The sequence below is a fragment of the Desmodus rotundus genome, chromosome 9, assembly GCF_022682495.2.
Source record: "Desmodus rotundus isolate HL8 chromosome 9, HLdesRot8A.1, whole genome shotgun sequence".
NCBI lineage: Eukaryota > Metazoa > Chordata > Mammalia > Chiroptera > Phyllostomidae > Desmodus > Desmodus rotundus.
The window spans coordinates 47,705,876-47,720,282 of NC_071395.1; the positions used below are offsets into that span (position 1 = coordinate 47,705,876).

The window sequence follows — 14,407 nt, forward strand, 5'->3', positions numbered from 1 at the left end:
GAAAAACAGAAAGAGAACCAAAAGGGAAACACAGACCTACAAGGTTAGGGCTTGGTATTTGGAAGGACCAGTGGCACGAGATCAGGAGTGGACGGGATCGTGGAAACAAAACAATGGGGCACTGGAGACAGATTTTCCACGGCCCCGTCCAACTCCACCCCACACAGCGCTGCCAACAGGAAGGGGCGCTGGCTGCGGAATCGTAGGTGCACGTGTGTGTGAAGCCTGATAGGGACACGGGAACAGGGAGCGGGAAACTGGACTTTCAAGAGGGAAAGTGCAACTTCAGGTTAGAATGGGAATGGGAAGAAAGACTGAAGGGCCCAGGCTCGGAACTGCCTGGCTCTGGGGTCTCTGCATAGTGTGCCTGGAGGAGGGTGGGGTAGCAGTGTCCGCTATTGGGACCCCCAGGCTGGCCGTCCTGCCTTGGCCCTCGGGAGTCCGCATAGCCTCTACTCAGAGACTTCTTGAAATAGCGGCATCCCTTGTGCGTTCATCCTTGTCCTGATCGGACCACTGCTAGCTCTCACTCCCTCTGCCTCTGGGGCACGCCTCCTGCAGGGACAGGACCCACTGCAACAGCTTAAGAATCCAACGCAAACCCATCCTTGGGGATGGCTGCCACCATGTGGTAGGTTTTCTGATTTCAGGAGATGCTTTCCCATCCACTAAGTCAGGATAGATGCTGAGGGCACATAGCTCCACTCAAGGAGTGCAGGCACAAGTCACAGCCACTAAGCAACAGGCAAATGTGAGGGACAATCTCGCACCCGGTGCCTTCTGGCCAATCCCAGACAACACCCCAACTGTCAGGGTCACAGTGTTTCTGTATGAGGGATGGAGGGCCACTCCCTCCAGGCACTGGAAGAAAAAAGGCTGCAACACCAGCACCTCTGGGCTCCCTCCAGGAGCGGCTGATGGGCACATAGCTCTGCCTCTTCCAGAAGCTGGATTTGCTACGTTGACAGTTAGGCTCGCGCGCTTCTTTGAAAACCTAAACAGAATCTCAAATGCTTCTCGGAAGCTACATACCACAATCACACATTGCTAACCACAAGCGCTCAGCGCCCAGATAACTGTGTGCTCCTAGGGTTGAATGAACATGGAGCAAGCAAGCAGGATGCCCTGAGGAGCTGGCGTGGTCTGGGTACCAGCAGGGATGAGTGGAGTGCTCCTTGCTGTGGCTGCATGGCTCCCACATTCTCCAGGAGCTCCCCCTCCAGCCCCCTCTGCACCACCTAGCTGTCAGCTTTCCCCAACTAGGAAGTAAGATCCAATGGGAATGTATTCTGCTTGTGGCCACCTCCAGACCCAGGGATCAGTGGTAAATGGGCAGGAGCAGGAGGAATGAATGCAGAAAGCAGGGTTCTACTGCTCTGTGGCTGTAGGCTGTATTGCATGAGGCTCTTTCCCTTTGAGAGACCCATTCCCCTCACCTGCTTGAGGGACTGCCAAGGGGAATACACAGGGGTGACCGAAACAGGGGATTCAAGGCCAAAGGCCAAGACAGAGAACGCCTAACACTTTCCGTAATTCTTATCAAAGAAACACATGCATGTCATAATTAAAACCAAGGGACTTTTTAAGTGTTATAAAAAGAACAGAAGACCCTCAGCCTGTTGCCTTTCCCATTTGCCAAGGCCCATGTTTTTGACTTCCTAGCAGTTTCTTCTGGAATTCATTAATCATGGGCTTCTGCTGTTAGTTCTGGATCTGCCCATTTTGAACATAATCTACTGATTGTGTGCTACATTAAAAGATGCAGCTCTAACCACATCTCCCCCCACACCCCTTTCGGCAGCACCCTGATGCCATCTGGGGTATGGCCATAGTCAGTTACCGGACCCAGAGCCGCACAGATACACTGTCCAGCCTGACAATGGCACAAATGTCATCTTTCTTAAACAGTTTAGTTTTTACCTGTGGATTTATTCATTGAGCTCACACTTCCCAAACCCTTCTGGGGTCCTGTCCAAAGGCAGCTCCAAACACTCAGCCCACTTTCTCCAGACACCTCCCGACTGCCTGCCTGTGGCCCCCGGTTGCGGGCTCGGGCAGTTTAGCTCTGAGGAAGGGAAACGGGTCTGACCACAGTCACAGGCACTTTTGAGACGCCGTCCGCTGACTCACGGCCTCATATGAGGGCACATTTCAGAGTTTGACAGGTACAAAGGAAATACACATGTGGCATTAACAACTCCGCCTGGCAGCCATGACAAGACCACAACGAGAGGCACACGGACCCTGGCAGAGGCACAGGTACTCCACGGGAGGGGCTTTACCTTGGACATCTGGCTGAAGTCAGCAAAGCCCTCAGCACTATTGAAGGACCCACTTCCGAAGGGGTCTAAAGTTCCAAAGGGACCTGCAAGCATCACCAACAGAAGCAGAGTTACAGGACATCCCAGGACATGCCTCTTGGGGTCAAAGGGAAGTGTTGACTCTCACTACTCAACAGCCCAGGAGATTCAGGAGGTCACATTTGTTTGCTGGGGTCATGCATCTGGACGGGATGGTGCCTGAGGTCCCACTGGTTCAGGAGGGGAGGTAGGAGGGAAAAAAGGAGCCATTCGACAGTAACCCACCACCCACAGGATTGATATGAGGCAGTCACCTGTGGATAGAGATTTTTGTTGAGCTTTCTCTTTGGCAGGGTGATTTGCCTGGAGTAAACCCCATGTCCACCTATGAGACCAAATTCTGTAACCAACAAGCAAGCTGCCAGGCCAGGCACCAGGACCAGGTGGGGCCTATTCCCAAAAGCAAGGGGGAGTCTTCAAATGCTCCCCTCCCTTTAGGTACAAGCCAGTACCCTTGATGAAACTTTGGATACTTTTACAAAAAAATTCCAAAGTACAAACCAAAGATTTATACAGAGGAATGAGTAAAGAGGGACTAACAATGTTGGTGTTACTATTGAATTAATTCCTACTGCTAGGCTTCCTTTCCAGAGAGATGCCAGCACTTACTTGGGAAGATGAGCAGCCGGGGGGATTCTGGTTGAACTGCCTCAGGCAAGGGTCTGGGTATCACTGACTAATGACATAAACGCTGAGGACACACCAATTTTGGAAATGAAATCATTAACTGGGTGGGCTCCTTCCACTGCCTGAGGAAGAGTCAGAAGGAAAATAAGCCATCAGTCTCACCTGATCCTTTTGAGGAGACACTGGAGGATGAAAAGGGGTCACTGGATTCAAAGGGGTCGAGCTGAGTGAAAGGAGAGAGGAAAGAGTGAAAAGCAGTTTGTTTGTTGCACTGCCCATTCATTCCAATTTTCCTGACATCTACACGCACTGTATCTGGTGCTGGGTCTTGGGGAGGATAAAACCATTAAAACTAAACCCTAGCAAGGTAAAACCCCAACAGACTGGCCCTCTCCTGCAGATAACACCTGTAAACTCTGAACAAAATAAACAACAACAACCTGAAGGCTCAGGAAGTGAACCAAAGCAGTAAGGCTTTGAAGGAAAATTAAAACATGGCAGAAAAAATAGTACAGTTGACCCTTGCACAATGTGTTAGGGACACGGACCGCACCCCCCTCCCTGCCCCACACACTGTTGAAAATCAGCATATGAATACAGTCTACTTTCCACATATGCCAATCCCAACCACAGTTGACCGCAAACAATTTATAAATGAAATAGGTGGACCCATATACTGTACAAGTTTGAGTTTTCCATTTTGACAGGTATGGTCTGAAGGTATAGGGAGGCTAAGACTTCAATAAAAAAACAAAGGCATCTTTCTGGCCTGAATATCAGGGGATGGAGCCCTAGGACAACCACACCCATGAAGAAGGGGCCGGGATCCAGGAAGGAAAGAAAGAGCATGGAAGCCCCAGATTCCATGATGAGCTCTGCCCAAGTCTCAGGCTTACCCCTGCAGTCAGAGCAGTCTACAGCTAAGGCCAGAGGGAAGGAACCGCCGGCAAGAGAGGGGGAGTTTGAAGTGTGAGTCTCACTGAGTTAATGGCCTAGTAAATCAAAACCACTCGGGCTCTTCGGAGGGAATGTAACAGAGTCCAGTGTCCACAACAGAGCATCCATGATGCACAGGAAAAATTTCCAAATGATTCAACACATAAGAACCAGAAAAATGCGGCCAGTTCTCAAGGGAAAAGACAATCAATAGAGCCGATCTCAAGACAATCCAGAGGTCGGAATTCTCAGACAAGGACAACTTTAAAGCGGTGATAACTGCGCTCAATGAGATAAAGAAAAATATGCTTGAATAGAAAGACAGGGAGATCTTGGCAGAGGCACAGAAACTCTACAAAAGAAAGAAATGAAACTTCTAAAACTGAAAAGTATAACTTCTGACATAACCTCACAAGGTTAGTTGAACAACAAATGGTAGAGAAGAAAGTGAGTGAAGTTGAAGAGAGATCAGTAGAAATTCCGAATCCGAAAAAAAAAAATGAAAACAGGGCTTCAAGAACTTGTAGGAACATTAGCAGAAGGTCTTAATGTGTAACCATAAACCCGCAAAGAAAGGAAAGAGAGACAACAGGGTAGAAAAAGAAAATATTCAAAGAAATAATGGCTGAAACCTTGTTAAATTTGGTGAAAGACATAATTCATAGATATAAGAACCTCAGCAAGCCCAGACATCATACGTACAAAGAAAACCACACCCAGAGACGTTAGGGTCAAACTAATGCAAAGCAAAGATAAAGAGAGGCTCTGAAAAGCTGCCGGGGAAACACCACATTGTATCGAGGGGGACAACTGACGACTCTTCACCAGAGGCAGTGGAGGCCAGAAGGCAGAGAACAACACCCAAAGAGTGCCAAAAGGAAAAAAGTACCGCCAGGCCGGACGCAGAGACCCTTCCAGAATGTCAACAAAGTAGACCAGCATTATAAGAAATGCCAAGGGAAGTTCTTTCGGCTAAAGGAAAATGAAAATGGAGAAAAAAATCAGATTTTGAGAAAGGAATGAACAGTGTTAAAGATGGTAAATCGATAGGTTAAAAAAACCCCACTTTTCTCCTCTTTAATGAACTTTAAAGTTTCTTTAAAAAAATACGATGGATTAAAAGAAAAATTATAACACTGTCTTATGGAGTTTATAATACATTTAGATGCTTTACATTCATAGGACAGCTATAACATAAGAGATGCTGCTGGTTGAGGGAAGGTGGATAAATGAACCTATAGGACCACAAGTTTCTACATCTTACATTAATTATTATAATATTAACTTCAAGTAGCCTATGAAAAAATTAAGAGCGTATATTGTTAATTCCTAAAGCAATTTCTAAAAAATAATGAAAGGAGGCATAATTAAAAGGCCAATAAGTACAAGAAAATTAAATTCTAGAAAATATTCAAATAATCCAAAAGAAGGTAGGAAAGGGAGAACAGAGGTACAAAATAAAGAGGATTCAAAGCAAGCAAATAATAAAATACTAGATCTAAATCCAACCACATCAATAATTACATTTAATGTTAAGGGATTAGACATTCCATTTAGAAGGTGATTTTCAGGCTGGATAGAAAAGCAAGCCCCAACTACATATGGAACTCAAAAGGCACCCTTCGTATATAAACAAACACCAAATAAGTTGAAGGTAAATGAATGAAAAAACATGTATGATGCAAAGAGTAAGCAAAAGGATGATAAAGTTGCTACTTTAAATGTGTGATAAAATAGATTTCAAGACAAAGATATAATAACCAGGGGAAAAAAAGAACCCTTTATAATGACAAAAAGGCCACTGCATCAGACAACAATCATGCACGTATAGGCACCTGACAAAGCCTCAAAATATATGAAGGAAAAGTATATATATAAACACACAAGCTGCACAACACTACCAGCCGCTTTGACCCAACCGGCCTTCACCGGCCACGGCACTCGGTGACTGCGGGCACTCTCCCGCACTGCACGCAACACGTTCACCGAGACCACGGGACAAGGCTCGCCAAATTTAAAAGAACTGAAAACATACAAATACGTTCTCTAATAACAAACAGGTATTAACTAGAAACCAATATTATAAGATACCTAATGAAAACAAGCCAAGTGTCTGGAAACAAAACAATGTACTTAAAATAATCCATGGTTCAACGGAGAAATCACAAGGGAAACTTGAAAATACCTCAAACTGAAAAGCAATGAAGACACCACATATCGCAATGTATGGAATGCAAGCTGAAGCAGTGCTTAGAGATGTGTAGCTTTAAATACATTAGAGAAGGTCTAAAATTGATGGCCTAAGGATGGATCTTAAGATGTTAAAAATAGAAAAGCACAGTAGGAAGGAAATAATAAAGAGCAAAAATCAGCGAAACAGAAAACAAACAGAAAATTAACAAAGCCAAAAGTTAGCTTGTGGAAAAGTTAACAACACTGAGTAAAAAGGAGGCCCCTTGAGAGGTCCTACAGACAGAAATGTTACAAGTGAACCCTGCCTTCAAGGAACTCAGGGTCTGGCGCTGCAGACGGACAGGTCCATGGAGAAGAGGACGACTGGGGAATGTGTGAGGCGGCCACAGAGATGCAGCCCAGAACACTAAGGGGGGCTACGAACCACCCTCACATAGTCACAAAAATTCTCTACTCAATCACAAAAAGTCACTTTTGCTTTTTAAGTCCTAGCTGACACCAATTTAACAGTCTGTTGGACCTAATGTTGTGCAAAACACACGATTTATTAGACGCTGGGGCGGGGCGGGTACCCATTTGCCACACACCTAAGTGCAGCCAGGCTGCGGGTTTGGACATTGCTCCTGCCGTGACTGGGGCCCACGGGGGCAGTCTGACCCCAGTGTCACTCTCAGTGCTGTGCACTAGGAAGACAGCAGAAGTGGTCATGGGGAGACTGAGGTGGTGTGTGGAGGTGTGGTACTTCGGTTTGCTCTGTCTTTGGTGGGGGGCAGGGACAGAGCAGAGATCCCTAAAGGCACGTGAGCTGAAGTAAAGGGGCACGGGAACGGACGGACGACTGCACGCGGTTGGAGATCCGGCTGCCTCCTGACTTGGACTCCCTCAACCAGGGGATGCGGCAGCCTGCTTCACAGGATGATCCTCGCAGGGACCCACAGGAACAGTTGCAGGCCACCCAGTAATGAGAGTTGGCCCGAGACAGGGCTCCTGGAGAACCACCCGGCCTCGCTGGGCCCACAGTCGTCAGGCTGCGCAAGCACAGTTCAAATGACGGAGTCCTGACTCAGCCGGAGGGAAGACCAGGACCGGCTGCCTTCACACACGCACGCACGGGGCACGGGGCACACACACGGAGCGCCTCGGAGCGCCTCTGCCTTCCTGCGTCACTCACCTTTGAAGATAAGGAAGGGTTTTTCGTGAATGGGTCTGAGGTAAACGGGTCATTCTTTGTCTGTTTCTTAAAGAAGTCATCGGGGGCAGAGCCACTGAACGGGTCGCTTTCTTTGAAAGGATCTCCTCCAAATGGATCTAGAAAGTGTTTTGGAAAGTGAGGAAAAGAATGTGCCATGAATAAATGTTATGTTTAGTGAAAAAAGCTAAATATGAAAGAACACATAACTGACTGATGCTGTTTAGGTGAAATTCTAGAAAAGCTAAAAACCACAGTGTCAGAGAGCAGGTCAGCGGTTGCCAGGGCCTGCGGGAGAGAAAATGGGGAGTGGCTGCTAATGGGGAGAAGGCCCCCTTTTGGGGTGATGAGAACATTTGGAAACTAGATAAAGGTGGTAGTTGCAGAACCCTGGGAATGTACTACATGCCAGTGAATTGTTCACTTCAAAATTGTTAATTTTGTAGTATGTGAATTTTACCTCAGTAAAAAAATAAAGAAAAAAATCAGGCAGCATGATCCCAATGCCACGGCCACCGTGTGTTCATTCCCCTCAGATGTGGGAAGAAGGCACGGTGACTGGAGGAGGGGAAGCCACCGTCACCAGGAGGGAACAAGACACTAGGCTTTTGTGCAATGCGAATGGGCGTCCTTCCCAATACATGTTGCGGCCACTCCTGGGGCGTGTGGGCAGAAGTCCCACCATGTGCGGGTACTACACAGGACCCCCTGAAGCTGCTCCAGGTGACACAAGCAGGCACAAGTGACCGAGTTGCTGTGTGCATCACCTGGCTACCGGGAGCTCCTTTCCTACTCCTGTTGGGAGACTGGCAACAGGGGCACCAAACTGTGAAAGGGAGGGACACAGTCACTGCCAGTTTCCTTTAGAAAGGAAGCGCCCTGCTGCCATGTGGCAGGGGCCCTGGTGGAGGAGACTGGAAGGGGTCTTCCACTGCCTTCAACTTGCACTAGGAACAGGACTATCCTGAGGACGGGTCAATGAAACACGTCCTTTGACAAAGGCTTTTACCTGTGGAAGCTGTCTGCTGCTCTGCAAAGGGGTCGCTCTGGAACGGGTCACCTAAATTAGAGGAGAGAGGAACACTTAGCTCTATGGTAAAAATGACCCTGGCATATCAAATTGGGAGAGCAGGGAAGGCCACTGGCTGAGGCAGTCTTCCGTAGCTAGGACATTTAACTAGGCATAGCTAGGATGGAGTGAAACGTATTTTTGGCTGCTCAAAATGGGCCCAAGTCAGGGAAAACGTACAAGCCAGGATTCACTCTTCTCCTTCCATGCCATGTGTCACTCCTGTATCGCATGCCTGCGGCCCCCCGCCAAATCCCCCTGGCTACAGGAACAGGGGACTGGGCTGCCTCAGTCCTCAACCACGTGGTCTGCCCTGCAGCCCTGATGAACTCAGTGCAGCTAAGCCTCAGGAGCTGCCTGGTTCACCCTGGGACCTAAGGTGCTCCCCTCCAAATCTGAAACTGGAAAGGCTCCTGTTGCCACTCCCTGCCTCGGCATTTTTCTCAGAAATGTACAGACAGTCTTCCTGGAAATACTGTTTTGCTCTTTTTTAAAAAAAAAGAAGAAGAAGAAACTCAGAAAATCTTGTTTCTAGAAATTCTTTGTTATTTTTTGACTCATATGTGGCCCTGGGTAAAGCCACCAGTCAAGACTGTAGGTTACATGGGGATCTTTGTCATTCACTAGGTCATCTCATAATCATTACTGCATCTGATGATCTCACCAACCCTTCAGGTGGGGTGAGGAGTGTGCGCCACCCACTGGCAGATGGACCTGAAATGCGGAGGGAGAGCCTCGGGGCTGAGCAGCCCTGAGCTCCTCAAGCCACACCCCAGGGCCTCAGCTCTTTGGTGAGCTGAGGGAGGGGCAGATTCAAAAGGCCCATGAGGCTCAGAGAATGCCCTTCCTCCTCCCTTTCAGAGGGTGATACCTCCCAACTATTCTAGCCCCTGAACGACCCTAAACGGCACAAACTTGACAGCCTACCAGTGAGAGAGTGGTAGCCAAGTGAGGTACCTTTGAAGGGATCAGCTCCTTTAAATGGGTCGGATTTGAAGGGGTCTTCTGCCTGGAAAGGATCCGGATGCAATTCTTGGGTGTTGTTGCTAAATAACAAGGCTTTATTTTTGAAAGGATCATCCTAAAATTTTGTGAAGAGATAGGACAGGGATTTTATTATTTCAGATTTAAGGCAAAGTACAGAACTCCATACCTAACTCATAATTTTTATTTAAGTGCTATGACCCTAAAGAGAATTCCTTAAAAAAAAATCATTGAAGGACTTTAGTTAATATTGTGTTGACAGTGATTTATTCATTGTGACAGATGTACCACATAAGATGTTAATAGGGGAAGCAGGGTGTGGGGTTTATGGGAACTCTCTATCACCTTGGCAATTATTACTTAAGTCTAACACTCTTCTAAAATAAGTTTATTTAAAAATCATTGAGTGGAAGCAACCCAAGCATCCACTGATGGATGAATGAATAAACAAAATGTGGTATATATGTGCAATGGAATATTATTCAGCCATAAAAAGGAAAGAAATTCTGACACCTGTTACAACATGAACGAACCTTGAGTTTATTATGCTGGGTGAAATAAACCAGTCACAAAAGGACATATACATTGTGTGACTCCTTACATGAGGAGTCCTAATGAGGACTTACATGAGGTCCCTACGTCAGTCAGATACAGAGACAGAAAGGAGATGGAGGGAGCCAGGGGAAGAAGGGTGGGGAGTGAGCGTTTGATGGGGACAGAGGCTCAGTGTGGGAAGAGGAGGGAGTTCTGGAGACGGATGGTGGAGATGGCTGTGTAACCGTGTGAATGTGCTGAACGCCCCGAACTGAGCCCTTAAAAATGGCTAAATGGTAAATTTTGCTATGTGCATTTTACCACAATTAGAATTTTTTTTTAAAAAATCACTGAGACAGAAAAAAGTCATATTTTCGGAAATCTCAAAAAGAAAATATACCAAGCCACCCAAGTGCAGCATGGAACTCTTCAAAGGTGTGACCTCCCTCAGTCATCCTGACCTCAGAAAGTGTGCGGGCATTTGAAAACATGCTATTTCCACACCAAGAAACATGCTTGCTATTTGCATGCTGGGAGGAAGTGAGTGCTTATGCAGTTAGAACTACTAGAGCATATACACCACTTTGCATTTTTTTTCAAGTGTTTATTTCTAGAAACAACAAGCATATTTAAATCAGAAGAAAAAAATTTGCTTTTGAAGAGTACATGTTTATAGTGGAAATGGCCTGAAAGGGGCGGGGGGGGGGTGTTTGCAATATACATGGGAACAATGCACTTGGTTTAGAAATACTGAGCGTATTTTGGTTAATAAAGCCACATCCTTGGTGAAAACATGAAGGTTTCACTGTGATATTAAAAAGCACAACGTCCTCCCTGACTCTGATGAATGCGTAGGCATCTGTGGGGCTGGCACATGAATCTATTATTCCAACCAACCAAAACCAAATAAAGGAGCTGGAGCTTGGGTCAAAACACATACAGCAGTTACAGGGAAATGCCAAAGGAGATTCCTGACAAGGCTTCCCACCACATGGGACAGTCCACCTGTGGCAGGGGGCGTGGGGGGGCGATGGGTCTCAGAGGCGCTGGACTAACAGGAGAGGAAGCGATGGACTTTGAAAAGACAAACCAACACCCCTGGCCTCTGAAGAATATGAAGCAATTTTTCTTACCTGGGAAAGATTATCTGGAGCCTCCTGCCAGAGTGGGGAAACCTTCCCAAGGTGGGGAAGCCACGCCAGGTTCTTAGATAAGTACAGAGGTCTGCAAGCACCACGTCTGGTGGCAGAGCGCGGTTCTGTGAGGACATTGTGACGCCAGTGACCACAAGATGGGTGCCCAATGAGCACCCAGCGGAGCTCTCAGACACAGAAAACACGATGGAATCTCAATCTAAGGAAGCCAGGAGGCCAGGAGCTAAATAAGCCTCTTGAACTGCACCGTGAGCAAAGTACCTGCTCCAGAAGGATGAAGAAGGACAACAACATGGAGGAAGTAGGGCGTTAAGAATGACAGCTTAGCCTCAGAACAAAAGCATCTATTTTTAATTGGCACTGATTTATAAGTTGGTTAGGTTTCTTTGTTTTGGTTTGGTTTTTTAAAATTTTCTCCCTCATCACTTGGAAGACTGCCAAATGGCAGTGGACAATGGCATAGAAAAGACTGATTCTAGGGGCTCTGGCTGTGAGCACCCTGAACTGAAAGTCGGGGCTGCACTCTCTGTCTTTGAAGCAATGATTTCCCTGAAGCAGCCACTGCTCTCTCCCCTTCAAAGGAGAAGCCTCCTAAGACCCCAGCAGAATTCATGCGCTTAGGGTAACCACCAGGGGTTTGGAGTCCATTTCACAGATCACAGCAGAAAACTAGATTTCTCCTGGTACAGAGATGCATAACCTCCCCCATCCACAAGAACTGAGCCATCTGCCAACGTGGGAGATGTGAGTGCAGCAGAATAGCATAGGGTGAGTGATACATCCCTTGGCGGAGGTAAAATACCTTCAGCCATAGTTCAGTGACCAGTCTCAAGTTTTGTACTTTGTAGGAAATAGACATGACAACTGTGAACGGGCATAGAAGGGGTTTCTGTGACACTCCTTCCCTTTACATGGGGCTGGGCAGCAGGGTACTATAGTGAATGAGCTCTCTGAAAAAAGTCCTGATGGGCAGGCAGCTTCTGTCAATTCCCATGGTGTAAATACTCACACTGTGGACAATTTCAAGTCACCAAAAGTTGAACAACCAGCTTACAAAATCCCTACCTAATAATCAGTTCTGGAATGTCAATTAACACTGGCTCCTGTGTGCTGCTGGGACTGAATGTGACAGACGACCCAGTCTTTTGGGATGAGTTCTCGGCAAGGCTGAAATCTGGGATGACGTATAACCTACTCTCTACCAGACGGGTTAGTTGGGTATTGGCTTCAAAGGCAAGATGACGAGAGAAAAGACAAAACTGTGGCTTTAAGAATCCCGTGTCTCTTGGACAAAGTAACGTGGTGTGAGCTTCACACTAAATTTAGTAATTTTAGTAGAAGTGCCCAGGCTTAGAAAGCTTCCCAGCTCTGTGGTTACACTTGTCTCAGGACTCAACCCCTTCCCTTCACCCGCCTTGAAGAGAACGAAGAGCCCTCTCTCCTCTGGAGCAGTCTTGAAATGTTTAGGAGTAAATAAAAAGCCCTCTTCAAAGTGTTTATTAAGAAATGGAAACAAACCAAAAAAATGCTTTAAACACTGTATTTGTACAAGATAAATATAGTCTTTCTTTCAGACACCAGTTGCAAATTTCTACATAACATATCTGACATCAACATTCCCAGGTGAATTGACTACCATGTAAACACTGCTCCCTTAGCAGGACAAAGAAGATAAAAACAATCCGGGCGGGGGAGGGGGTGCTGGGGAGAAATCACTGGCCACTTGCAAAAATCGCCACTTCACTGCCAACTTTTATCCAAGGAAACCAATTTTATCAAAACCTGCCGGAGGGTTTAAGAGCAAGGTGTTCCCTGAACGAGGACAGAACCAGACAGGCTGAAAGCCTTGAGGGGACCAGTGACAAGGGGGTAGTTAGAGCAGGGCTGTGAAAGAGGGAGTCAGACACCCGAGGCATGAAGAAGGGATGTTCGGAGTCTGTGGAAAAGCTGGCGTGGGCCCAAGAGCGAACAGGGAAGTGTCCCCCATTTACAATTCCACAAGAATGAGGAATCTGAATGGCTGCGGGAGGAGCCATGGCAGGAGACAGATGAGAACACCACCAGCACATTCTAAGGAATGTGGGGAAGGAGGCTAAGCTTCCCCCAAAATTCTTGGGAATGAGTACTTGGCTACTGAGAAAAGAAACGTGTCAAGGAATGAACATAAAAAGTGAGCCCTGAGAGAGAGAAAGGATGTATTATTACAAGGAGGAAAGGAATCCAGGAAGCAAAAAGGGCTGCCGGGAGCAGAAGGAGGGCTCGGAGGGGGAGCCCAGGAGAGAGAGGTGCAGTGTGTAGGGTGAGCAGCTAAAGGCTTGGGAGCAAAGCACACCAAATCCGTCGAGACCAACCACATCCCACCAGCACCCTCAAGAGCACAGAGACGCTCTCCTCAGCCAGACTAAGTTGGAAACAACACACACCAGGGCTACAAAGACAGACTCTGTTGGAACAGGGAGATGTGACAAGCTGAAGAAAAAGTAACACCTGCTGGATGCCAGCAGCCTGAGAGCCCACAGCAAGCTACGAGGTCAACAGCCCCTCAGGCCTTGATCAGGGCCCCCAGGGTCATGAGGTTTGGACTCAAGTGCCAAGGTTTCAAACATAACCACAATTTCCAGACAGAGGCCAATTCCCAGGTGAGACGGCCATGTCCCAAAAGGGCTGTCATATTCTTGATCTTTATCAATACATTTGATTTTCAAGGTGCTCCTTGGGGAAACATGCACGCACAGATTCCCTCGGCCCCTCCATCGGTAGGATGTGGGTTTCACAGTTGGGAGACCGGTCCAAGTTTGGTTAGGTTTGGGAAGCCTTCCACATTTGGGTGGTTGGACCATGGAGACGGAAGTCTTTAAAAAGTGGTTCTAGAAAGGACTCAGGCCTATCCCAGGCCTTGTCCTGGGTGGAGTAGGGCCATGGATGCTGGGCTCCAGGGCTGGTGGGGACTCCAAAGCAGCAGTGAAAATGAGAAGCACCCCGCACTTGGATAGAACAGGGCTGGCAAGTGCAGGGCCGAGTGGGAGGGGCATCCTCAGAGCCCAGTGTGGGACCTAATCCCAGAACTAGAATACGTTTATTCGACCTTTACCATGGTTCCAAAACCGCCCCTCTCTGTCAAGGAGACGCCCTCACTCAGGTCGGCTAAGTTGGTCAGGCTGGCGCCGTGGGCCCCATCGAGCGCCTCCTCATACTGTTCCAGGCTCCTGTGGGCTTCCTGCTGGCTTTCATGCAGCTGGGCAAGTTTGCTTCTTGCCTGCACAACAAAGATATCACTTGCATCAAATGGGGCTTAAGAAAAAAGTCTCAAGCAAGACATTTTTTACTCCTTCCACCCAACTCTGAGCGATTCACTTGGGTA

General features: G+C 47.4%; 1 protein-coding gene across 8 annotated transcripts in view; it reads right to left on the bottom strand.

Moving 5' to 3' along the window:
* EPS15L1 (epidermal growth factor receptor pathway substrate 15 like 1) overlaps positions 1–14,407 on the bottom strand; it is a 92,554-nt gene that overhangs the window by 22,414 nt on the left and 55,733 nt on the right. For 7 of the 8 annotated variants that reach the window (XM_053910351.1, XM_071219218.1, XM_053910352.1 and 4 more), the window contains 6 exons: positions 14,138–14,302; positions 9,332–9,455; positions 8,315–8,365; positions 7,288–7,424; positions 3,150–3,210; positions 2,283–2,365 (listed from right to left, as the gene is read on the bottom strand). In XM_053910351.1, the coding sequence (XP_053766326.1) occupies positions 2,283–2,365; positions 3,150–3,210; positions 7,288–7,424; positions 8,315–8,365; positions 9,332–9,455; positions 14,138–14,302 (621 nt within the window). The remainder of the gene's footprint in view (positions 1–2,282; positions 2,366–3,149; positions 3,211–7,287; positions 7,425–8,314; positions 8,366–9,331; positions 9,456–14,137; positions 14,303–14,407) is intronic. The other variant, XM_053910356.2, reaches the window with a different exon arrangement.